Genomic DNA, 25,457 nt, shown 5'->3' with positions numbered 1-25,457 from the left:
TCTCAACCTGAGTCAGCACATTTTCTCCCTTTATTTAGCAACCCATTTCACAACAGCAGTCAATGAGTTGCTGCGAATGCTTACGAGAAAACAGATAGTCAAACCAGGCTGCAGAGGAAAGACTACACATGCAACTTGAATGTGAGAATAATCTGCTGATCTCTTCCTTCTCTCTCTTAGTGGAGAAAGCTTGTTTCTTTGGTTACATCTTCTTAGTATTTGAACATAAAGGTTGGTGTGCTATTCAAGCAGCTTCCATTGTATTACAACTTCAGTATGCATTTCTTAGTTGTCCAAGCACACATAGAGAGAGATTCCTTCAGTTCTGGCAACAGAACTCCATCTGCTTCAAGCCACGCAAAAGCCACATACAAGCCTCATTTCTTCCACTAAACCCCTTTGTCAGATGCAATGTAAACAACAACTGGGTGCTTCCAGATTGTGTTCCTTGTGGGATAAGTGATCCTCATGCATGGTTTTTCTTCTTCTTCTTTTCAGCGCCCACATGGCACCATTGCTATCAAAATGCCAACCCATATTTCCCCTTATTTAATTGACATTTATCCTTTCAGACAGGATGGGGATCTGATAAACAAAACCACAACTGTTGCCAATGAACACCGTTTATGCATTGAGCTTTGTGAATGTTATAATAATAATAATAATAATAATAATAATAATAATAATAAATTTTATTTATATCCCGCCCTCCCCAGCCAAAGTTGAGCTCAGAGTGGCTAACAACAGCAAAAATAGGACAATTTACATAAAACAACAGTCAATTAATTAAAATACATGTTGGTGCTTTTTTAAAAAAATAGATTCCAGAGTCAGCTCCAGCGCCCAGGGTACCGGCTAGGTTTCTGCATTGCTTTCATTGTTTTCTATGGCAGTGATACCTCCTGTTGTGCTGCTTTTCATTGGGTTTCATTCAAAATCCACTTCGTTAAATTCTGCAAAGCTCACTTGAAAAATGGGGAAGTGGCAGGAAGGGTTGTGGCAGGGGATAAGGAAAGGGGCTTCCACAAATCACTTTCTTATTACATTTCTCCATCACTGTCCACATAACAGCCAGGTTTGATCAGCCTTCTCCTCTGTGGAACTGATTGATTTGGTTTATTCTCCAAAGGCCCTCTTCTAATTGTCATTAGTTAGTTAAGCAATTAATTTAGAGCAGTATTGGTCGAAATGTTCAGAAACTAATCTGTTAGAGCTGCAGAGAGGAAGAGAAATCAGGCAAGGTGGTACTTATTAGGGGAGCAACATCTGTTGCTGCCAGGACACCAAATTACAAAAGGCAACATGGACACAATTACCTGAACTCCATCAGAAATAATAGGCAGAGGTAGCAGACAGCAGAGGTTGAAAGCAATCTGGTTTGACTTGGGGAGCCCTGCCAAACACCCCCATGGGAAAAGAGAAATCAGAGCAGGGAGCCTTTTTCCTCGTAGATCTTTGGCCTTCAGGAAGAGTTGAATGTGGGCTGCATTTGAAAAAAATAATAATGGAAGAAAAATATAAAAAAATCTATAGGAAGGTAGTCCAGCTTTGGTAGCAGGAAAAGTTGGCCTATATGACCTATACATTTTTGGTATGAATTCTTATTTTGAATAAATTTTTACTATTTTGCAGAGGTTTAGTCTTCTTGTGCCATTTATAGGATGAGACAAAGAGTTTAAAAGGTTGCAGAATTCCCCACAGTCATACAGAAATCCCCCGAAGAATGTCCATAGCACAGACAGATGATGCTAGCTGGTACTTCTTTCTCCCCTTCTGCTTTAGCACTAAAATGCTAAATCAGCTGTGTAAGCTGTTGTTGGTTCACAGTCTTCCATTAAGTGCTGTGGGGCTAGTTTGGCACACCCTGAAATTTGGAGGTAATGTCACAAATTCAGGAGTAAAGGATACGTTTTCAATTAAGGGACATGTGAGAAGCCCAGTCCCATGAGTCCGTTCTTTCAAATCCTCACCGATTCTATCATCAGCTCAGTCATTTTACAAGAAATGGATGATTGTCTGAGAGTAACCTTTTGCTCTAGCCATTGGATACTAAAATCTTTCACACATTAGTCACATGAATGCGTTCCAAGTATAGAAAGAGGCAGGCACAGTGCCGGATTTATGCATAAACTAAACAAGCTATAGTTTAGGGTCCCACTCTCCTGGGGGCCCCCAAAAAAAATTAAAGGGGGGGACACTGGATGTACATTTCCAATTGTATTTCAGTTCAACAATTAACTTTGATAAAATACATATTTTGTTATGTGCAAATGGCTTTAGATACCTATTAGGTCCATAAATCATCATATATTCAACACAAAAAACAGTGACAATTTGTTGTTGACAAAGGACAGCTGGACATATGAAGGGCCCCATTACCTTCAGTAGCTTAGGGCCTCATCAAACCTAAATCCAGCCCTGGGCAAGCAGGCTGCCACACAAAATGCATGGACTCGGCGGGGGTGGGGGTGAAGCAGGCACAACAGTGCTGCTCCCCCCTCAGCTCCCTCTTCTACATGTGGAGATCCCTTCACATAAATGGGGAGCCTCAAGTTGGGTGGGGCTGCCCCAAACAAAGCCCATTTATTTATTTATTTATTTATTTATTTATTTATTTATGCATGCTAATTTCAACTAATAGTATTTTAATATTAGTTCAAAGGGTAGGTGGGCTGATCCAGAGGGAGCATAAATACCAGCCTGTCTGCAAAGTCTCTGTTATGCTACATTAATTATGTGAAACCTGCAAGTTAGGCCAATCCAACAATAATGCCTTTTGAAATACGATATATAAATTGTCCAGTAGCACCTTAAAGACCAACTAAGTTTGTTCTGGGTATAAGATTTCATGTGCATGCACACTGTGTATCTGAAGAAGTGTGCATGCACACGAAAGCTTATACCCAGAACAAACTTAGTTGGTTTCTAAAGTGCTACTGGACAATTTTTATATTTGTTTATTTATATATTTTATATATATTACATTACATTACATTACATTACATTACATTACATTACATTACATTATATTATATTATATTATATTATATTATATTATATTATATTATATTAATTTTGACTGCATCAGACCAACGTGGCTACCTACTTGGATCTGGAATAATGCATTTGTTACCTGAAAGTTTTATAAAATGCTATTCACACTGAAAAATCAAATTCACATCACCGTCATTTTTAACACACATCTTTTTTGCTTTCTGTATTAAGACATGCATTGACCAACCTCCTTAGAAGTTTTGGAGGAAGTGCTGAAGATGCCATATCAGAAAGTTGCTGGGTGTTTTTTTGTTTTGTTTTGTTTTTTTGCAAGTCTAGTACAAAATAACCCGAAGCCAACAGAAAAGGTTTGCTTAATAGCACACATTCCCAGCAGATAAAGCTCAGAAACCTCTCCTTCTTCAGTGCCTAAGGTTATCCTGGCAAGATTGTAGTGCGGCTGTCAAAATTTGATCATGGACAACCTTGCTGGAAGTGACAATGATACTGGATCCTTTACATTTTCGGACAAGATGAAGTTTTCAGCATCTGGACTTACACCCCTTGAAATAGATGGTAAAGTATTTTCACTGTTTCATAATGATAGAGACTTTTAAAAGCACAGTATCTCAAGGCATTTTACTAGTGTTCAAAGGTGCTTTTCTTTTTAAAGGTTTAATTGGGATCAGTGGCGTAGCGTGGGTTGTCAGCACCCGGGGCAAGGCAAGTAATTTGCACCCCCTAACCCGTGGATTTGCGCCCCCTAACCTGTGAATTTGCGCCCCCTAACCCTAACCCCCAGATGTTGCGCCCGGTGCGGCCGGCCCCCCCCTGCACCCCCCACGCTACGCCACTGATTGGGATTCAATTGCATTAAAACCATTGTCTTATTTAAATTTGTGCCATTGACAAATTTAGCAGAATATGGCACTGAATGGTTTAACAGCACAACCCTAACCATGTATACTCAATAAGCCCTATTGAATTCAGTAGCCCTTACTTCCAGGTAAGTGAGGTTAGAGGATTCCTAAGGACCACTACTCACTTTATTAATGTCTATGTGCTTCACATTAGTTAAGAATAGCATGCACGTATTTTAATCCGCCCCTCCCCACAGCATAACACACAAAAATCACACTTATGCTATTTCTGAATATTTCACTAAAAAAAGTGTCAAGTTAAATGTGATTACACAGCATGCCAACTGACACAAGCTGTGTATATATTTTATACTGGGGTATGCCTGCCTACAAGCAGATGTTTCACTGTGCTTTAAAGGAAGAATTAATTTGTCTTACATTTCAGAATATACAATGAAGGCTATATGAAGATGGATGCTTCCATAAAACAAGCTTTTAGTTGCCTTTGTTGTATTTCTGTGACCAGCAAAGGGAAAGAGGCGAAGGACTTGAGTTCACACAATGGTTTTTTGTTTGGGTGTAAACATTAGCTAAACATTCAGTGAAACATGCTTTTCACTCTGCACAGCCCTATTTGCCGTTTTGAGAACCCAGCAAATGGAAAGTTTGTCTGGAAATACAACCAAGTTGAACAAAGTTATTAAAAAGTACTATATCACAGTCTGCTTCTGCATGAATTCACTGTCAGCTTCAGCCATGCAGCTTGATAGGATCCCTATTTATTCAGAAGCAAGTCATTGATTTTAACTCTCAGTACTTGTGCGTAGGGCTGCAGCCTTAAACAGTAACACAGCACGTTGGTCATTCGTTTGCAAGCCAAAAGGATGGAATATCAATTCTTAGTGTGTTCTTTCCTCTCCAAAACTTTAGAACCCAAAGGCCAGAAAAAGACTTGCAAAAGGTACATTTCGGCTCTGGTTACAATATACCTGATTCTGCTCACTGCAGGCTTCGGACTGTTGGCCTATAAAGGTAATTGATTTTAAATGCTATTTCCTGTCCTGAATCTAAAGATAAAAGATTGTGCACTGGTTATATTTTAAATATCCAATAAGTAAATTTGTTTCCAGAAAGGAAACAACCACCAGTACAAGAGGTTAGATGGGAATGAAAGATGCATCATTTGCTGAAGACCTAAAATGTGTGTTCTCATTTTTAAAAAGAGTTTTAGTCAAACCTTTAAAAACTCAGAAAGAATGGCAATATAAAACACAAACACACACACAAAAGAGTTGTTACAAGGGTTGCATGCCACCCCCAATCTCTGCCGTGGCAGCAAGATTCCAGGGGGTTCCAGGCACTCACCCAGGGTCATGTTTCCACTGGGAATCAAAACACAGTGGAGACTGTCATGTCTTTAAGAGATACGGTTTATTAACACGTATTTACAACCAGGATACAGGTGGAGGGAGTGCAGAGTTAACAGCATTCACATCCCAAGAAGGGCTTGTCCTTCACAGCAGCTGGGCATTGCATCCAGAGGCTTTCTAAGCACCACCTCTGTGCCTCTGCCCCAGCTTGTCTCCAGCCAGCCCCTATGGCGTCTGCCTTTCAGCTCCCTCCCCAACATAGAGTTGTCCCCACCTCCTGCTTCTCCTTCCCAGAAAACCCCTTGCCAAGCAACTCATCCCCCTTTCCCTGCTGTTCCAAGCCTAGTTTTAAAAGGTGATGATTTCCCTGTATCCTATGTGATCAGTTGGCAAAGACCCATCAACACCTTTTGTCATGCTTAATGGCTTCCATCCCAGATGAGGTCCTGGCCTGGAAAGGGAGCTTACCTTGTATTTTTCCACTGGCCTGCATCTTCCCTTCAATACTTCACAAACCAACTAATTCTTACCCCGTAATTAATTTCTAACATTCACTAACTCTAGCAGTTATGGGTTCCCTTCCACCCTCAAACTCTTGTTACCCCAGATCTGTAACAATATATTACAACTCTAAAAGTCCCAAGCATGTAACGTGTTTGTGAAGAACAAACACAAAGGCTGCTCAATTCACAGAGGCCAAATTCCGTACATGCGAGTAAATAACCCTCAGACCTTTTGCCTCCCAAGCTTTTTCCTCAGATGTTCTCCCATCCAGCCACATGTTAGACAAATTTGTCATCTTGAGGACCCTGGTGACAGCTTGGGTAGAAGTGCGTTCAAGTGCTTCTTATCCTTCAGGTTGCTAGTGACTTCTTCATTCTAATGCAGAGCTGTTCAGAATATACTGCTGGGGTAATTAGGAATTACAACATTGTACAAGCCTATTCATCCAAATGGCATTAGGCACTGGTCTTGAACTGGTGGCTTCTGTGACCAGATCCTATATCATAGCTGGATATAAAGTGTGTCATGGTAGTGATATCACCAATTTTTCTTTCTTTTTGGTTGACTTTTTTGAAATAGAAAGAGGGTGAGAGAGAAAAGAACACGGGGAAGAGGGAGAAAGGAGCAAGGAGTAAAAATGATGATGAACAGAACATGCCTGTCTTGCCATATATGGTAAAATAGTCAAAGAGGACCCCATACTGTGGGTTGAGGTTAAAGTTGGGTCATGGGACTCAAAAGGTTGAAGGCTGCTTACCTCGGGGACATTGTAAATGTCCATAAAGCCACACAAACAAGAGCCAGCCCCAGCTGCATGTGCTTCATTTGATTCCTTACCACTTAAGGCCTCACAGCTGAGGCCTGGAGTATCCGTCGCTTGCAACAGCAATGTGGCTGCTCCAATATTGCTGTGGGTAAATGTGTGGAACAAATCTATCATGTGTGTGATGGGGATGACCATGTGGTTTTCTACCATGCCAGCATCTGGTACTTGAGGGGACTGAAAATGCTGGTGTGTGTGAGAGAGAGAGACAACCAAATTGCCAAATCTGACCACAAGATTGTTGACCTTCAAATGTTACCTTTGCACCGCAGTGGGTCAGAGTGTGTGAGGTGATTCACGGTCCGAAAGCATTGGGCATGGGGTGCTATGCAAGTTCTGTCCATGGTTCTGGATAGAGCACAGATGGAATCCATCACTGGATGCTCTGTTCCTCAAGGGATGGGGTGTGCATGTGTTCACTTGGTCCCAGCTGTGGAACAAGTGGCTTTGGGCTGCCACTATCTGGTTATTTTATAGTTCTGAACAATCAGAGAATGCCTGCCCCAACTACGTTATAGCTTTTGCATGATCGCCCCCTCCTAAGTTAATGAAGTCATAGCCAGTCAATAGCAAATGGATTAAGGAAGGGGAAGTGGCCTTCTTGTGGTGTGCTAGCCCTACTACTGTGTGGACACAAGAAGTGGGGGAATTTGTGCCGTCCGTCATCGTTCACACTATAAGCAATAGGCAAACAGTTGCACAACCATATTTTACATGGCAGTAGTAACAATAATAGATGTGCTGCTGGAGAGTGGGGTGGAACCACATTCTCCCAGGTACAAAACATTATGACACCGAGGCTCACAAAATGTAGTATCTTTGCAATCGCTAGAAAATACATCTAGGCACATAGGAGCCTGACTTATAACGAGTCAGAACATTCTTGCTCAGTATTGTCTACCCTGACATGCAACTGGTCTCCAGGGTTTAAGACAGGGAACATTCCCAACCCTACCAGGAGATGGAGCCTGGGACATTCTGCATACAGGACAGGGGTTCTGCCTCTGAGTTATGGCCCTTTCCCGTTGCACATTTGCTGCACTAAAACCTGGCTCTTGAGAAGACCTTGTGACTCTTAGATTTGGATAAAGGGGGAAATTCTTCACTTTAAAATGCAATCCTATACAAGTTTGCTTAGCAGTGTGTTCCTTGGCGATTGGGTTGCAGTCTTAGTATTGCATTACCATATTGGGAAAATTACAAAATGAGTGTAGAAGGTTAACATTTGATTGGCAGCTGTTAAGAAAGAGGCGATGCACATGATTCACTTCCTCCTGGAGCCGGATTGGGGCGGCTCCTGCAGACTAATCTGGATGCTGCCTTCTAGGATCCTACTTACCTATTGTTCTAGGATCCAAGCTCAGTACATAACACAAAACATTGTGCTTTACCTATGTCATGATTTCTTCTCCTCTACTTTCAGTCTATGAGATGAACAAAGACTTGGAAAAGAACAAAGTCAACTTACCTTTAGCAGAAAAACTGGCAAGCTATTTTGTCAATGACAGCATGCTTGCCAATGATATTGAGCAAATGGAGGCAAGCTCACAAAGACAAGGAGACAATTGGATCAGAAATCTAAAGGAAGAAATTCACATAATCAAACTGAGCAACCAACATTTACAATGGAGAATGACCAATTTTACAGGTATTTTCTTGCTGCTCCTTGGCTGGACATCATTTGGGGGGGAGCAGTTAATGTGTGAATAGGCATTTCAGTAGCCTTCCCATCCAATCTTACATGTTTCACATGAACTACACAAAAGACAGGGTGGTGTTTTTTTAACAAAAAAGCAAGGGAAGGGAAAGAGAGGAGGAATCAAGATGTGAGGAAACAGTATATACACACAACGGGAAGGTAAAGCCAATAAAACTAATCACCAGTGGTTATTGAGTCCATTACAGGAGCTACTGCCTTGGCTGGCAATTAGGCCTTCCGTCTTATTGAATAAGTCATTAATGCAATCTATAATCGGTGTTTGAGCCTCTCGGAGAAGGAGCCAGTCTCTCTAAGACAATTTGTAGTGAAGAGAAATGCATTAACGGCTCATTCAATAAGGCTGAAGCTTTCTCCAAATGGTACCTTTGCACTGCACGGCTCTCTGGCTTCACAGTGAAGGTATGTATGCTGAAACAAAGAAAGAGCAGTGCTCTGATGCAGCCCAGCCCATTGTCAGGAGCCCAGTCCTGTTTCTAAAGCTGAGCTTGTCAATAACAATAGCCTGCTACTGTCCAAGGTATGAACTGCAGCATTAAGCAGTTTCATGAAAAAGTCCAGCTCACTTACTCTAAGCCTGTACAGCATCCTGAGGACAAGCATGATCAGAGTAAATTTGGGGGAGGGGAAAACATTTTTTGGACTCCCCATTAAAACAATTGTCCTCTTTTGCTACAGTTTTCACTGAAACTAATGAGCTGGTGGAACTCTGCCTAGAGTTTGTTCTTTTTGAAGAAAAAGTGGTCATCTCACGAGATTAAAGGTTACATTTTAACTGTAGACTTCTTCCACCATTGGTAGGAGATTTCTAGTAGCTATCAATATCTGTTTCAGAACAACTGGAAAGCCGTGCACTTCAAGGGCCTCCGGGACCTCCAGGTGGGTGGAAACGCATCATTTTGAATCTCTCCATCTACAGCTCTTGCCCAAGTCCTATGAAGCATCTGCAGATGACCCAACAGCCCTATTTGATTGCTCTCATTTATTTTATTTTCATATTTTATTATTTACTCGCAGACAAATATATGACAAATAACATAAACAGAATGTACAATTACAATCATAAAATTTACAAACCACAAAAGCAACTGATATGAGAGTAACTAAATTCGGCATTCACCAACACAGAAACAAGTACCCGATAGGATTGCAAATTCATATGCACAACACAGTTTCAGGTGACATTCAAACCAGGAAACTGTGGTTTAAGGACAACTTCCAAACCAGATTATGAAATCCAAACCAGGCTAGGAATGAGCACATGGCTCGTTTTTTTTCTACTGTACAATCTTGTGTTAAGATTGTGGTGCCTGAATGGGACCACTAAAAGATGCAGAAATATACCGTATTTGATGTCACATCTTAATGAGTGAAAATTTACATCTTCAATAAAATGAAATAACAGGCAGGCAGGCAGGCAAACAGTGTTCAATGTGAACCCCATAAAATTATGTGGCTAATATGTGGCTTTGATTAAGTGAGGAAAGGTAAGATAGGAGCTTCAGCCATTTGCAATAAGTACACTGTATTCGAGTTGCAACACACACATGCTCTGGACATCTTTCAGGAAGTAAAGGTGAGAAAGGAGGCATCAGCTTAAGAGGAAGCCAAAGAGAGCCAGGACCAAAGGACAAGCAAAAAACATGAAATCTCAAATCTTCAAGGAGTGGAGGGGGATGGGGATCAATATTTAACATTTTTGACATGCTGTTGTTGTTTTCAGGTGCAGGATTGCCTGGACCAAAAGGAGAAATTGGTAATGTTGCTTGCCCAATTCTGGCACTATAATACCTGTAAACATTTGGACAATTCCCTTGAACCCACAATTGAACGGAGGCACTTCAGATAGTTTTTACACTGAGTCTATGGCAGGAATTGTCGAAAAGGATGAGCAGCTCTTCTGTGCCCCATAATGGTGATGTAGTGCCTTTGCAAGCCTGTAAGGAGGACATACATTTTAAAATGAATCAATCGTACTTCCTAAATGCTCCAGCAGAATCCAAGGAGAGTAGAGGGGGCAGTTCCTTTGAGTTTAGGAGGGAAAGTGATGGGAATTGCATGCCCACACCTCATTCTGGATAGAGATGTTAAACTCAAGATAGGAGCCCTTCTTTTAAAGAAGGGGAGGAGAAAATTGGATGGAATTGGAGAAAAGAGTCAGGGAATATTGATACTTTGCCAACTCCTCCACTGTTCTACTGCAATCCTCGTTTCTCCCATCCATGTTTCTCTCTTCAGAGTTCTAGGTGTGTGTTTATATAGTGACATGCCCTTAGTGATATTTGGAAAGGGTCTTCATATCCCATTTTCTATATATGTTTTTTGGTAAGTAAATGCTACTGTAGTCAATGGGACTTGCTTCGAGGTAGTTGCAAAGAGGACTGCAACCTCAGTGTATTTATATTTTAGGATCTCCAGGGATGAGAGGACCTCCAGGTACCCAGGGAGAGAAGGGCGATACAGGTAATGAAAGAAGAGCTGTAGAAACAAATGTTGAAAAGCAGGGGAAATTCCACCTCATTTGCTTTTCAAGCTTACTATTATTTATAATAATTTTTATTAAGTTTTCAATTTTACATTTCAAAATAAACATTTTACAAACTTTAAAATATTCATTCTTCTTTTTTCATGTTTCATTTTACGTATCATACATTCCTGATTATTTTACTATAATCATTCAAATCAGTTTTCCACTTTTACATCCCTCAAAAATTATTTACTCTGCTGAATTGATCTTAGTGTTGCCAGCATTTTCAGCTGTATAGTTATTTTCCATATATTCAACTCCTTTCCCCCCCCCCCCATTTTGTAATACCATATAATTTAACCTCCACCTAAACGAAGAACATTTCTCACCTGTTAATACTGTTATCAAGATGGCATTGTGATCAGATAATGTCTTGGGTTGAATGTCTACCCCTTTTACCATACTTGTTAATTTTTCCAAAGCCAAAAAAAGAATGTACAATTACAATCATAAAATTTAAAAACCACAAAAGCAACTGATATGAGAGTAATTAAATTCAGCATTCAACAACACGGAAACAAGTGCTTGAAGAATTGTTTGAAAAAAGTAAATTGGCAATCTAATGGATGCTTAAGTCACCATATGTCAGTTAAGTCAAAACTGGACACCATATCAAAAAAGGCAGTTGATAATTTCCCTTCTTCTCTACTTTATTATTATTTCTCTGTATTTTTATTTTAGGAACCATGGGGCCAAAGGGTTCAAAAGGAGAGCAAGGACTGCAAGGTAAGGCCCCTTCCACTGGCTTGCAATGGATGAAGGCATATGAGGTGTAATGTCAGCAGCATTCTGATGCACACTGAGACATCTTCTTTGCATTACACCACTGGCACTACCAGAGTAACTGAACCAGCATTATGGCAATAATCCAGATCAGGGTAGCCAATGTGGTGCCCTCCAGGTTTTGCCAGACTACAACCCTTTCATCAGTCCCAGCCACTTTTGCCAATGATTTGGGATGATGGAAGTTGTAGGTCAACAGCATCTATCCCTGATATTGATTTACACCAGCCTTCCCAAACTTGGTGACCTCCAGATGTTTTTCACTATCATTCCCTGCATTCCTGACCATTTGGCTATGCTGACTAGGCTGGCGGGATTTGTAGTCCAAAACATCTGGAGGGCACCAGACTGGGGGAAGGCTGATTTACAGCAATCTACCCAGTTGTAGAATGCAGGGGCGGGAAAGGGGGGCAGTGGGGGCGGGCCACCCTGAGTGTCACCCCTGAGGGGGGGTGACAAAATGCCAGGCGGCACTCACCACAGGGCCTGCAGTGTGCCTGAGCCATGCGTCTCTCCTGGGAGTGACACAGTGGCTTGTGTGACTGCAAGCTCCCCACTGCCCAAACGGTCCACCTACCACCTTCCCCTCAGCTGTAGGGTGGCTGAGGGGAAGGAGGCAGGCAGATTCCTTAGAGGCCCCACGGAGCATCCTGCCCTGGCTTTCCCCACCCCCATGGACAGTTGGCCCGCCCCTGGGCCCTACCCTGCACACCGCCCCAGGAGCCCGATCAGCTTGCTTCACCGCTGGTAGAATGTGCCATTCTTATTGTTTTTTCTTAAAATAAACCCCTCCCCCCCAGTTTTGTATATGCACATAAGAACTTTGCTGGATCAGCCCAGAGGTCCACCTAGTCCAGCATTCTGTTTTCAGCTGTAACAAGCCATATGTCCCTATGAAATTCACAGATTTGGCATGGAAATGAAAGATATCCCCTATGCTTTGTCCTCACCTTTGGTAATCAGAGGTAGCTACGATTGTCTCTGAACATATAAGTCCCCTCTGGCTTCCAGAGCTAACAGCCATTCCTAGATCTACCTTCCATGTGCACGTTTATCCAAATGCATGTCAAGTTGAGAGTGTCAGTTTTTCAAGAATTAAGGCCAAGCTAGAAACCAGTAAGGCATATTTACAACCACCCAGCTGGCAGTCCTGCTTTGAGCGAGGATTCCGACAACTCAACCAAGGTGATAGAACAAAACACACAGCTGCTTAAAGTAGAAGAAAGCAATGACTGGAAAGTAACAGTACAAATTTCAGATGATTTAGAAGACTCAATGGCTGTGTGAGGACCCAATAAAAGGTCTGGCTTCTGACAATCAGTATGTCATAAGATGCCATCACAAGTAAGCCAGTTTCCTCAAATTGCAGCTTTCATGCATCCTGGGAAGAATTAACATGTACATTTCTGATGGCAAGGCATCCTGTGACCATTGTAAACATTCTGCAATATGCACAGGCAGAATTGTTTTAAGACCTGAAACCACTTACATCAAATTACAGTGGAACCTTGGTTTTCAAACTTAATTTGTTCCAGGAGTCCGTTCGACTCCCGAAACCATTTGAAAACCAAGGCACAGCTTCCGATTGGCTGCGGGAGCTTCCTGCACTCAAGCGGAAGCCACGTCGGACGTTTGGCTTCCCAAAAAAGTTCGCAAACCGGAACACTTAATGGTTTGCAGTATTCGGGAGCTGATTTGTTCGTCAACTAAGCCATTCGAGAACCAAGGTACCACCATGCTTCCAAAAGAAGGCAGTGGAATCACTAGTGTAGCAACTGTGTTGCTTTAAAACAAACAAATAAATAAATCACAATTTTTTGTGTGTGTGTTTTTAAAAAATACAGGTTTAAATGGACTTGATGGTGAAAAGGGATCTGAAGGAAATCTTGGGCCGGCTGGTCCAAAAGGTGAACCAGGAATAAAAGGGGAAATAGGAGACAGGGGACCTCAAGGTACGTCTTTACCAAGAGTGTTAATAATCTTTATGATATTTAATATTTGGAGAAAATTGCACTAAAATGCTGATGATTTTCATGAGGACTTAAAAAAATAAGAATAATTGCAAACTGATATGGAAATGTGGAGACTTGAACTTCAGACTGGAGAAATGGACAGATTCACCCATTTCTAGATAGGACTGTTCTCCTGCTTGCTTGAGTTGATCCAGCTTGTATCAGTTGGTCACCGCATGCAATGGTGTGGAATAGTATGAAGATTATCACTGTTGCCCATGTTATTAATCATTATACTGACTTCCCTAAGATACTGGGAGGCAGGAGCAGAATTGTGTTTTTCTGAACTACTGCCTGTAGACTGTCCTGTATATCTTAGAAACTAAACAGGCGGTGGAGTTACCTTTCCCCCTTTGAAATGATCGCTAGCAATGTGGACCAGCTGCTGACCAGGTAAGTGACTTAGAGGAAGGTCAGCACCCTAATGCATGTTGGGAGCAGAGCACTTCACTAACCTATTGTTGACCAACTTGTATAGGCTCCTTGGTTTGGTGCTCTTGGGGCCTGGCATGTGGTACATGCTGAACAATGAACAGTAGGGGGTGTTTAGCATGGTAGGTCAGACATACACCCACAGTTTCCCATCATGCCGGTTTGGATGATGGAGTTGATCTGGGGAGGCAACCAGCTAGACTAGCTATTTTTATAGACATAACAAGGTATTGGGTTCCTTGTGGTAGCCAAGGCTATATACTTCTAGATTCATTTTCCAGAACTGATAATGATGTTCTTGCAAACATCATTAAATTGGCCTCAAACAGCCCCATGCCAACGTGTCAACTCTATGCATGTCTTCGAAGGAGGCCAACAATATGTATAATGTCCTATTTTCTTTATACACTGCGTCACAGAATCAGGCACTGGAAAAGGGAGAGAGCAAATTTAACTCTGTACAGTCTAATATTTCATTTTGGGCATATGTGTATGCAATACAGGCAATGAGTATTTAATTATCTTTCTGTCTCTGATTAATGCAAAGGTGTTTATAGTAGGATTTATCTGGTACAAACTAATACAGTGTAATTTATATGCATAAGCATGTGTGTGTTTGGCTAGTTGGAGATATTGTGAAGTCGATTTCTGAGTTGTTTGTATCATGTATAAGCCAGAGTTTTGTCTTAGTTAAACAGAAGAATTATGCAACGTGTAGCTTCCATTAAATTGGCATTTGCAAGCCTTAACAGGGGCATGCATGCTAAAAAGAGAAGGCAAAACCCTCCCCCCAAAAAACAGAGCATCACCAATGCAGAAAAGAGCCAAGATAATGCATAGAAGATTGAGAAATGGATCAAATTTTCAGTAGACTTTTCTTGACAGTAACATTTCTTAAAAGTGCACGCTAGCTAAAAGCTAGGTATGAAACCATTAGCCTCTCTAGTGAATTGGCATTTATTAATTAATGTTTCCATTTTATGTAATGTACTTTACAGGAATACAAAGCAATTTAGTATTATTATTGATTTATTATTCAAGGCCGTCCCCCTCCCTCTGCATCCCTGGCACTAGAAGACCCTCTTTATCTTCAGCAGTTGTGTAGAATGGAAAATCCAGCAGGCATAGCTTTTCTTGTCCTGTTTAAGAAGTTATAGCAGACCAAGTTCCTTCTTCCATTGGAGCCCTGGCTTCCTTGCTTCCTGAAACCCAAGAGAGAGAAGAAAGGCAGAGTTCATACCCTCCAATATTTCTCCAATGAAAATAGGGGCATCCCATTCCATAATGATAATTTTACGACTTATACCCCATAGATTTTATTAGGTTGCCCCCGCACTCTGGGCAGCTTCCAACATATATAAAAACATAGCAAAACATTAAACATTTTAAAAAACCTTCCCCATACAGGATTGCTTTCAGACAGCTCGGGAAGCAGATAACTCCATACCCTCCAACATTCCTCCAATGAAAATAGGGACATCCAAAGGAAAAGTGGGACATTCTGGGATCAAATCAGAAACCAGGATGGCTTCTCTAACTCAGGGACGTAGCTGGAAAATAGGGACACTTGGAAGGTCTGAGAAATAGCAAAACACACACACAGTTAAAGGAGGGCTTTATGCTGCATCTTATGAATAAGGGTGAGGAACCTGTCTTAAAAAGTGGAAATTCATTGTTCTGAAAGTGTGTCCGTAAGAGAAGGCAACTATCGCACACAGGAAATGAGGACCGGAGGAGAGAGGCACTTGCAAGCCAGGAAAAATTACTGTGTTGTCAGTTTGTTCAGCAATGTTACATGAAAGTTTAAAGTAGCTGAAACAGTTAAATAGTGAACAGCAGTAGAGACAATACTGGCAGAGAGACTCAAGACTCAGCATCGTCTCTCCAAAGCCTAAGCTCAGCCTGAAAACTTTTATCGCCATACTTGTAAAGGGGAAGCCCATGGGTTGTTTGACTGGGACCGGGAAAGGACACTGCCCGCCTGGTACTCTCAGGTTGAATATCAGTTAGGTTGGGCAGCCTAGTGCAGCTCTATACAGTTTAGCCCTCAGGGTTTGTGTTGGTCACCAAGCAACAAAATATTGACCCCGTCTCTTCCAGCTTTAAAACAAAAGCCGCATAAAATCAAATTGCATTGAAAGCTTGTTCAATGTTTGGAATGGTTAAGGGAAGAGGTTATTAAGAGTTTTATTGTTTCCTTTGGCAACACTTACACATTGTTCTAACTTGGGAGTTTATGGTGAAGGGCAGATAAGGAATCTAATAAATAATATATTGTATGTGCTAACGCCTGAAACAAGCTTGTTCTGTAGGTCTTCTAGGACTCCAAGGACCAGCTGGTGGAAAGGGGGATCTGGGCCCACGAGGACCAGTTGGTCTTACAGGAGAGAAGGGCGTGCAGGGAGAACGAGGCCTGCCAGGTGAGTGGACACAGCAAAGTGCCAAACCTAAACGACATCTGCCATGTTTTTAGGCTTGAGACTAGCCTTACTGACTTAGCCCAACACTCCCTGAATCTTCATCTTGTCAGTGCTCGGTTCAGATACCGTAAGGGAAGAATATAAGCAGAGAAAACCATGCCTGGATCTTGTCACTCTTAAGGGTAAAGACAGACAGGCATTCTAAGGCCTGGTTTGCACAACAGGGGAAGCTAAACCATGGTTTATCAAGACCACACAAACTGAATAGTTCTTCCTTCTGCGTATTTCTGTTAATCTTCTTGGAACCCAGTGATACTGTTTGCCACAGTTACATGCAGGCATGCACAAATAGCTGCTACTTTTCTCTTTTCATCTTATATTGAAAGTTCAGATGTCTGATCATCATCATCATCATTTTTTGTATGCCGCCTTTCTATAGTTAAAACTATGTTCAAGGAGGCTTACAGCAGGAAAAGATTTACATGATTACAAACATAGCAAAAGAAGTAATAAACAATAAATAAAACACAATGAAAAGTACACAACCAAATCGAACAATTTCCACATAAATTATAAGATCAAAAATTAATATCAATAGCAGCTGCAACAACATTATCCCTGCTAGCAACACCCCCTATGCCCCAGTCCAAGACTCTGTTCCCGTTCCTATTCTCATGCCTCCTTATATTCTGTTAGCCATTTGTAACTTAGCTGCAAAATAAAGATAGAAGCATCCCATATACTAGCAATTTATGTTCTTTTGTGTTCATTTATGTTCTCTTATGTTCATTTGTGTTCTATTTCAGGTATACGTGGTCCCCAAGGACCTCCTGGACAACCAGGTATATTGCAGTTAACCTCCTGGACAACCAGGTTAAATGCAATTTAACACAATTACTTCCTACCATTTGTGCTTCATTTAAGGTTCTATTTAGACTGCAATGTTGTACACACTTACATGAGAGTAAGTCAGCTGAATCCAGCAGAGCTTATTTCTCAGCAGATATGCCTAGGATTGAATAGTTAATCAACATAAATTTCTCTAACTGTATAATCCTATACATGTTTACCCAGAAGTGTAACACTGTTCAGTAGGGCTTATTCTGAAGTAAATGTGATATGGATTGTACACTAATAATACTTACCCAGTAGTACCTACCTCTGAGTAAACATGCCTAGGATTTTACTAGTAAACTGCTTCTGATTTCACCAATCTGGAACTAACTCCTAAGAATTATTTAAAAAGACAAATATTCATTTAAACAGTTCCATTCTGGGGTCTTAAGGCAAATTACAACTGACTTATCTAGTGAAATACTGCTAGGAAGTTGCTGTTTTGGTTTCTTCAGTGGATTTTTGGGCAAGAGTTTCAGAACTAACTTGTGCATCACTTGCTACAACAGCAAAAAATTAAATGCTGATCAGCTGTCATTGGTTGATCAACAGATGCCTCTACGATCATTAAAAGACTTTTGTTTTCCTCAGGTTTGTCAATAAGTTTGGTGGTGACTTAATAATAGAAATGAATTCTGACTCTCTGGCCTTGTCCATTCTAACTATCATGCTACTCTATAGATTTGCAGCCAAAGTCTGTGGTTATACACACAAACGCAACATGATAAATCAACAGGAAGCTGGTGTGAAATGACTAAAGAAGACAATTTCCCCTTGTTGGAAGGCAATATTTAAGAGAGAGGAATCTGTGGAATGCAAGTGCTGTGTTGTTCTGATACTGTGTTGTTGTCAAGGGATGTCTTGCCCTGAGCCTTTGAAAGGATGCGGGACAAAGGAAGCTTCCTGATTCTGAGTCAGACCAATTGGACTATTTAGCTCAGTGTTGTCAACACCGATTGGCAGCAGGTCTCTTGGGTTTCAGGCAAGGGGCAGTCCCAGTTGCCAGGGATCGAAGCTGGGACTTTATTTCTGCATGCAAGACAGGAGCTGTGCCAGCACTAGGCTGCAGTCCTTCTAAACCTTCCCTCGTTCACCAAATATGAAATATACTTCAGTGCTTGATTGCTCTCTCAGTGTCATTCTGGCTTTGACCAAGCTTCTTTGGTTCACTTACAAGGTCCTGCAGGCAGCATGGCGCCACCAGGAAGTCCTGGCCCAAAGGGAGTGCAAGGGGAGAAAGGACAGAAAGGAGAAGCAAGCACTTTTCCAGGTATACAAATGGTAATGTTGCTCAATCTGTTGAAATACTGATTCCCAAGAAGTTTCTGACCTTCCCTTCCCCTTTATTCTTTCAGGAGTGCCAGGAGTGAAAGGCGATCGGGGGGAAAGGGGTTACAAAGGCGATCCAGGTAAAAATATAAATGGAAGTGGAAGAAGCCAGTGTGTGAGCAAAAGACATCTCATTCAGAGAGATGGGAGATGCCATAAGGCCAGGATAAATCCTTTGCTGTGGTATCTAAGTGTTTTACAGAGATGTATCACCAATGGAAAAGAGTTTTTATTCAAAGTCGGTCTGTTAGTTCTCCAACATTCCCCAGGCTGAATCTAGCCTCAGAGCTATCTGACCTCTGGCAGCCTGGTCAAAAGCTGATCAAGGTATAGTTGGCATTTCCAATTCTGGAAAAATTACCCAGAGATCTGCTGGTAGGTTCTGGTCCACCTTCTCCCCAGCCCAGTTCTAGCTAATTCAGGATTCTAAGCTGCTTTACAGAAATCAATGGGACATAGTCTCTCCTGTGAAAATTCCCTGAGGAAAATAGCCATGGAGTGGTGCAATACTCATTCCTAGCATGGATCTCCTGTCCTTTTTTTTTTTTTGTGGAAATAAATCAGACCACTGGTCCATCTAACTCAGTATCCAGTGTGGACTACAGCTCCAGTAATCTCTGACCATGATTCACGTTGGCTGGGGCTGTTGTGAGTTTGAATCGAGCAGTGTTTGGAGTCTACCATGTTGGCTACATTGGCCTATGATGACTGGCAGCTGCTCTCTAGATTTAGATGGGATTTCTCCCACTTCTACCTGCAGCAGCAGTGCATGAGGAGGGGTACTCCTCTACGGCCCCAGCACCCTGCTGCCACTCACTGGGACAGGAAGAGGGCGGGGTAAGGCAAGGCAGCAGTGTGATGGGTGGTGTTGGTATGCCACAGGTGTGCACTGCTAACCCAACGTGGCCCTGCGACCATGGGTGCCTGGGGCTGTGGGTACCATGCAGCGTGCCTGGCCCTGGTACCAAAATTTGTGGGTGCTCAGTCCTTTCAAGGGGAAATTTTGTGGCTGCTCAAGCATCCAGGACCCCAGGGAGTTGGCACCTACATAACCCAGCGTTCCCCTGACCTCTCTGTTGTCTCTCACCCTGCCCCATTCTGGTTAGCAGCTCCCAATCCACCTCCCCACTCCCCATGCATCACAGCTGTCTAGATGGAGGTGGCAGGGCTCTTTTGCCTCCACATAGTTAAAACTTTATCTAAATACATACATGTAGTAGAATTTTGAATATTAAGCAAAAGTTTGAAATTCCCATTGTCTTTGGATTTGCCACTTTATATTCTTTCCCCCTCCCTCCACCCCCATTATTTTAGGCATACCAGGAAGTAAAGGGTCGAAGGGAGATCAGGGAATGACAGGTAAGACATTTTCTGGAGTTCCTAAATGAAAGTGACGACTCAGTAGAATCAAAGCTGTGTACTCCATACCTTCGGCCCAGTATACTTGAAGGAGCATCTCCACCCCCATTGTTCAGCCCGGACACTGCGGTCCAGCGCTGAGGGCCTTCTGGCGGTTCCCTCACTGCGAGAAGTGAGGTTACAGGGAACCAAGCAGAGGACCTTCTCGGTGGTGGAGCCCGCCCTGTGGAATGCCCTCCCATCAGATGTCAAGGAAATAAACAACTATCCGCCTTTTAGAAGACATCTGAAAGTTGCCCTGTTTAGGGAAGTTTTTAATGTTTGAAGGTTTATTCTGTTTTTAATGTTCTGTTGGAAGCCACCCAGAGTGGCTGGGGAAACCCAGTCAGATGGGCAGGGTAGAAATAATAAATTCTTCTTCTTCTTCTTCTTCTTCTTCTTCTTCTTCTTCTTCTTCTTCTTCCTCTTCCTCTTCCTCTTCCTCTTCCTCTTCCTCTTCCTCTTCTTATTTATTATTATTATTATTATTATTATTATTATTATGCTCCCCAGAGTGACTTACAGTTAAAACATAATGCAAAAATACAATGCAATGCAGTATTAAAATGCAGCAAAGCTATAATAGTGACATGGGCATATAAACTCTCAAGAGGACGAAGCAAAAACCAGTACCCCAACTACTTAAAAAGTTGCTTTAAAAGCTTGGGGAAATAAAAATAGCTTGAGCCTCCCTAGAGAGAGCAATCATGAGATCGGGGAAGCACTACTGAAAAGGATCTGTCCCAGTTGCTACCTGGCGAACATCAACTCTGATAATGCCTCTTTTTTGACTGAATGGAGGATAGAGAGGAATATGTGACTGTGTGCAGAAATTAGCCTACAGTACAAATTCACATTCCTTGCTCCCTGAGTTTTATCTGAGGGCCACATTCCTTTCCCTGCAACTTTCCAGAGGCCACATGCCAGAAATTTGATGGATTGCTGTGTTACATTCTAAAATTATTCGACCTTTGACTTCTATTGTAATGATGTAGTGATTTGCAGCTTTGCTGTTCTGTTGTGAGCCACTCTGAGCATGTTTTAATGGGGAAAGTGGCATACAGATTTAAATAATAAGTAAATAAAGCCCACTGTGTTCCCCAGGGCTTACTCTGTGTTTAGGACCACAACCCTTAACTTTCATTTCCGTGGAAAAGGCAGAGGAATGGCAGGATCCATTTGGTTATTGCACAATAATGGTATCATGGCTTCTGCAGGTAATGCCCCTTGTGTCATTTGCTGTTGTCTTGTCCCTGTGAAATCGAGACACCCACCTTTCTTACTTAGGGAGCAAAGGCATGCCTGGTGAAAAAGGAAGTAAAGGAAGTGCCGGATCTAATGGGGAGAAAGGCGAACCAGGAAGAAAAGGAGACAGAGGCAATCAGGGATATACAGGTAAAAGAAAGAAGGCAAGACAGAAAGAGACGACTGATTACTATCTGATTTGCTTTATATTGGCACCAAGTTCATGGCAGAGATTACTTCTGAACTGGGAATTTTCTTATTCATAGTCCAGTTTCTTAGCCACTATATTCCAGCAGTTAGCTCCAAGCCACAGTTTGCAATGATCATTACACTTGGTTTTCAACCTGTGGTTTGACCTAACCATGGTTAGCAATGTTGCACTGTGCTTAGAGGAGTGAAATTGAACATGAGGAGGCAGGAGAAGGAAGAGGAAGAGGGCATGTCTGGGTCGGGGGGGGGGGCGTTCCCCATCTCCTGAATATGATTAGGAAACTTGGCAGCTTTTGCACTAGGCAAAAACCAGAAATACTGATATCTTATGCAGTTAAGGGAAACTAAAAAAAAAATTCATTTGAACCTTATTAATGCAAAAAAATATCTAGATGTGCCATCAATCATTTGTTCCTTCTGTGTTAAATCAGGAGCAACAGGAATACAAGGGATTAAAGGTGAAAAGGGAGATTCAGGCAAGTATGGTCTTTTTCTCTATAAGTATATAAACTTTTCCCAATCCAATGTTTTGTGGAGCTTCATTGTACATTAGACATGGGTGGCGCTGTGATCTGAAACACTAAGCCTCTTGGGCTTGCCGATCAGAAAGTCAGCGGTTTGAATTTCCGTGACGGAGTGAGCTCCCATTGCTCTATCCCAGTTTCTGCTAACCTAGCAGTTCGATAGCATACCAGTGCAAGTAGATAAATAGGTACCACTGTGGCGGGAAGGTAAATGGCGTTTCCGAGCGCTCTGGTTTCCATCACAGTGTCTCGTTGCACCAGAAGCAGTTTAGTCATGCCGGCCACGTGACCCGGAAAGCTGTCTGTGGACAAACGCTGGCTCCCTTGGCCTGAAGCAAGATGAGCGCTGCACCCCATAGTTGCCTTTGACTGGACTTAATCATCCAGGGGTCCTTTGCCTTTTTACCTTTTTTATTGTACATATGGAGCCCCACATGAAGTTAGGCTTCTCTGTTTTGTTTGGTGTCTGAGAAGAACAACACTAGAGGCACAATAACTTGTTTATCAAGCTTTCTCTGTTAGTGAAGCAAATGTGGGACAGCTTCTCCTTGTGTAGGGAGTCCTATTAGGCTTGTAAGAAGGCATCGACTTCTGTTCCGACCCACATTCATTGCTGTTTCTGTCCCACTGCACTTCATATTCTGACAAAAACTACATTACTTATCTCGCTGTCTGCCATGGTGGAATTTTACATTGTTAATTCCTTTATCATTACATTATTCTGCACCATTCATTTCAATGCAAAAGAAACACAATGCAAGGTATGGGGGGGGGAGCCATCAATTACACATTATTTGTGGACTGAAAACAACAGTGAACACCCAACAAATCAACTTTGGCCATTTATGTTTCTGTTTCCATTGGAAGCCTCCACCATCCGTGATTCATTTCCATGCACACCAGTCAGTAGGGTCAAGGAAACAGCACTCTAAAGTGCAGCAATGCTACTAGTAAACACATATGTGCACATTATCATTTTTATATGTTTATCACAGGATTAGGCTTCAAGTCCCAAGTGATGTCATGTGTCCTTGTGTTACGCTGCGAGTTGGCAGCTACTCAGGAACGGCTTTCCTTCAAACCACCATCAGAGTTGATTTGGAAGCTTACAAAGAAATAGGCTGGGCCTCATTCTTGGAATGTACAACACATATTTCAGCAACCAAAAAGGATTGGATGTGTAGAGACCACCTCTCCCATCATTTACTCACACCCTGCCCCAAATCTCGATGTGTTGCCTCTGTTTCCTGATGTGCATAAATGTTGCCTTTCAAAAACATCCAACAGGGAGCAGTTCTGTTGTAAGACTTGTTGGAGGACATCAGCGTGGTCGAGTTGAGGTTCTGTATTCAGGAGTATGGGGTACCATATGTGATGACAGCTGGGACACTAATGATGGAGCTGTGATTTGTCGGATGCTGGGATTTAGCCGAGTAGTTGAAATCTTCACTGCAACTGCAGGTAATTTATCAGTTCATTCCCTGGCTGATTTAATCAAGTCGCAAAAGATTCAATTGTGTGTAATATGACTGTGTTCAAAAATAGCAAGGAACATCCAAAACATGTCACTAGAGTAGAGCTAGGCAAGCAGCCTTATGCTGCTCCCCTCTGAATATTCAGTTTGAATCCTTGAGACGCCTTAAAGGGAGTTTTCAAGTGCTTGAAAGACTCTGCCACTCCAAGAGGGGGGGGGAAAAGCTTGGGCAATGTGATGGGGTAGAAACTCCCTTGCAGATGGTAAATGCCTGCTGGGACTCTCATCCTTCCCAGATTGTTTGTAAAGAGAAGATTCTGTTGTCAAGATCTTTTATTGCTGGGGGTCATGGGAGTTATAGTTGAAGTACAGTTCCCATGACCCCTGGTTGAAAAAGAGACTGGCAGGATCTTCACTTTCCAAATAGTTGGGGAAATGATGAGAGGCTCCCTCACTTTGAGGAGCCATCTAGTACCTGGTACCCCATCACAGACCCAAAAATCAAGTTCTTTGCTCCTTGGGAGATGGGGTAGCAAGCAGTGGAGGTGTGATCAGAACCTCAACAGGCGCTGCCTGCTCACAGAAGGCTCTGACAGCCTTGGCTTCTTCTCAGAAGAATGTGGAGTGTTCACCTAATAGGGGAAGGGCCATAGTTTAGTTGTAGAATATTTGCTTTGCATGCCAAAAGTCCCAGGTCCAACCAGGAAGGTGTTTCACCACTGGAACCCAGTGTCCAAAGTGTATTAAAGTGTACTAAAGTCTGCTGGAGGCAGTGGAAGACAGGAGTGCTTGGCGTGCTCTGGTCACGAAGAGTTGGACACGACTAAACAACTAAACAACAACAAAGTCTGCATGCTTCCTTTATGGCTAGTTGCTGCTTTAGAAGTTGCTGCTGTCTGAAATTGTTTGCTGGACAATAGGATGGTAGAAAAGAAAAGAAGAGTGAGATTCTCTTCCTAAGCAATTTTCATTCTGGAGTAATTATGCAGTTGTTATGCAGCTCCAGAAGCACTTCCTAAAGCAGCCTCCCCCACCCCTCCCCCACCCCACTTTCCTGGTGCTTAGGCATAATGAGATATTAGCATGTGAGTCACACGATGGATTGTTGCTTTGTTATTTTTCACCCTTTTTCTCCCTGTGCTAACTTGTTACATGTCTGTTTGACATCAGGCTCCGGAGAAATCTGGTTGGATGACGTGGACTGTACCGGAACAGAATTCTCCATTTATTCATGTAGAAAACGTGACTGGGGTATAAACAACTGCAATCATAGTGAAGATGCTGGGGTAGAGTGTGCCTAATGGAAAACAGTTCTGCTCCGATGTCTGAGAAACAATACCTTAATACTGATGATTCCACAAAGAAGTTTGCATGGCACTGTCCTTCAGAGTGTATCTCTTGGCTAATTAGAGAATGGATTAATTTTGTTTGACTCCTTTAATTCCACTGTACCAACATATTGGTACAGTGGTAATTCCACTGTACCAACACATTGGTACAGTCCAAGGGGGTTGGACTCGATGGCCCTTGTGGTCTCTTCCAACTCTATGATTCTATGATTCTATGATCTCTACATTCTCCTTTCCTGATCAAGGCTATTCTAATTGGGTATGTGAGGAATCAACATCAGTAACTGGGCTCACTTTATTAGAAGACCAGTAACTGAACTATTATTGCAAGGGAAGGGATGTAGCTCAGTGGTAAGAGCATCTGCCTTGCATGAGGAAGGTTCCCAGTTCAATCCCTGGCATCTCCAGGTATGGCTGGGAAATATCCCTGTCTGAAACCCTGGAAAGTCACTGCCAGCCAAGCGTGGGCAATGCTGAGCTAGATCGACCTAAAGTTTAACTTAGTATAAGGGCACTCCCTGTGTTCCTAATTATGACACTGAACATTTAAACAGGAACTACATCCTAATCACATTAACTTGGGAGTAGGATC

The 25,457-nt window shown here is 42.2% G+C and overlaps 1 protein-coding gene across 3 annotated transcripts; it reads left to right on the top strand.

Moving 5' to 3' along the window:
* MARCO (macrophage receptor with collagenous structure) lies at nt 1–24,977 on the top strand. Of its 3 annotated transcripts, none has more exons than XM_083710473.1 (18): nt 1–141; nt 3,226–3,570; nt 4,785–4,886; nt 7,975–8,199; nt 9,103–9,147; nt 9,992–10,024; nt 10,678–10,731; nt 11,477–11,521; nt 13,423–13,530; nt 16,335–16,442; nt 17,249–17,284; nt 18,514–18,606; nt 18,692–18,745; nt 19,980–20,024; nt 21,351–21,458; nt 21,950–21,994; nt 23,330–23,503; nt 24,687–24,977. In XM_083710473.1, exons 2-18 carry the CDS (start codon nt 3,471–3,473, stop codon nt 24,815–24,817), a joined length of 1,506 nt encoding a protein of 501 aa, XP_083566599.1. In that variant the 5' UTR covers nt 1–141; nt 3,226–3,470; the 3' UTR covers nt 24,818–24,977. The 3 variants fall into 3 exon arrangements, with proteins under 3 accessions (XP_083566599.1, XP_083566600.1, XP_083566598.1); XM_083710472.1 differs by having other exon boundaries at nt 2–141; nt 21,950–21,998; nt 23,334–23,503; XM_083710474.1 differs by lacking the exon at nt 4,785–4,886 and having other exon boundaries at nt 21,950–21,998; nt 23,334–23,503.
* Nucleotides 24,978–25,457: the final 480 nt, after the last annotated feature.

This window comes from Podarcis gaigeae (assembly GCF_964106915.1).
Source record: "Podarcis gaigeae genome assembly, chromosome: 1".
NCBI classification, from domain to species: Eukaryota; Metazoa; Chordata; class Lepidosauria; order Squamata; family Lacertidae; genus Podarcis; species Podarcis gaigeae.
Note: the sequence above shows the minus strand (reverse complement) of the source record. Positions and strands in the feature narration are given on the sequence as shown.

Excerpts from the sequence above, each read along its gene's own strand:
- MARCO (XM_083710473.1), top strand. The coding sequence starts at position 3,471 with ATGGACAACCTTGCTGGAAGTGACAATGATACTGGATCCTTTACATTT. Across the intron at positions 10,732-11,476 it reads GGGAGAGAAGGGCGATACAG|GAACCATGGGGCCAAAGGGT; the intron begins GTAATGAAAGAA and ends TTTTTATTTTAG. Across the intron at positions 20,025-21,350 it reads GGGAGATCAGGGAATGACAG|GGAGCAAAGGCATGCCTGGT; the intron begins GTAAGACATTTT and ends TTTCTTACTTAG.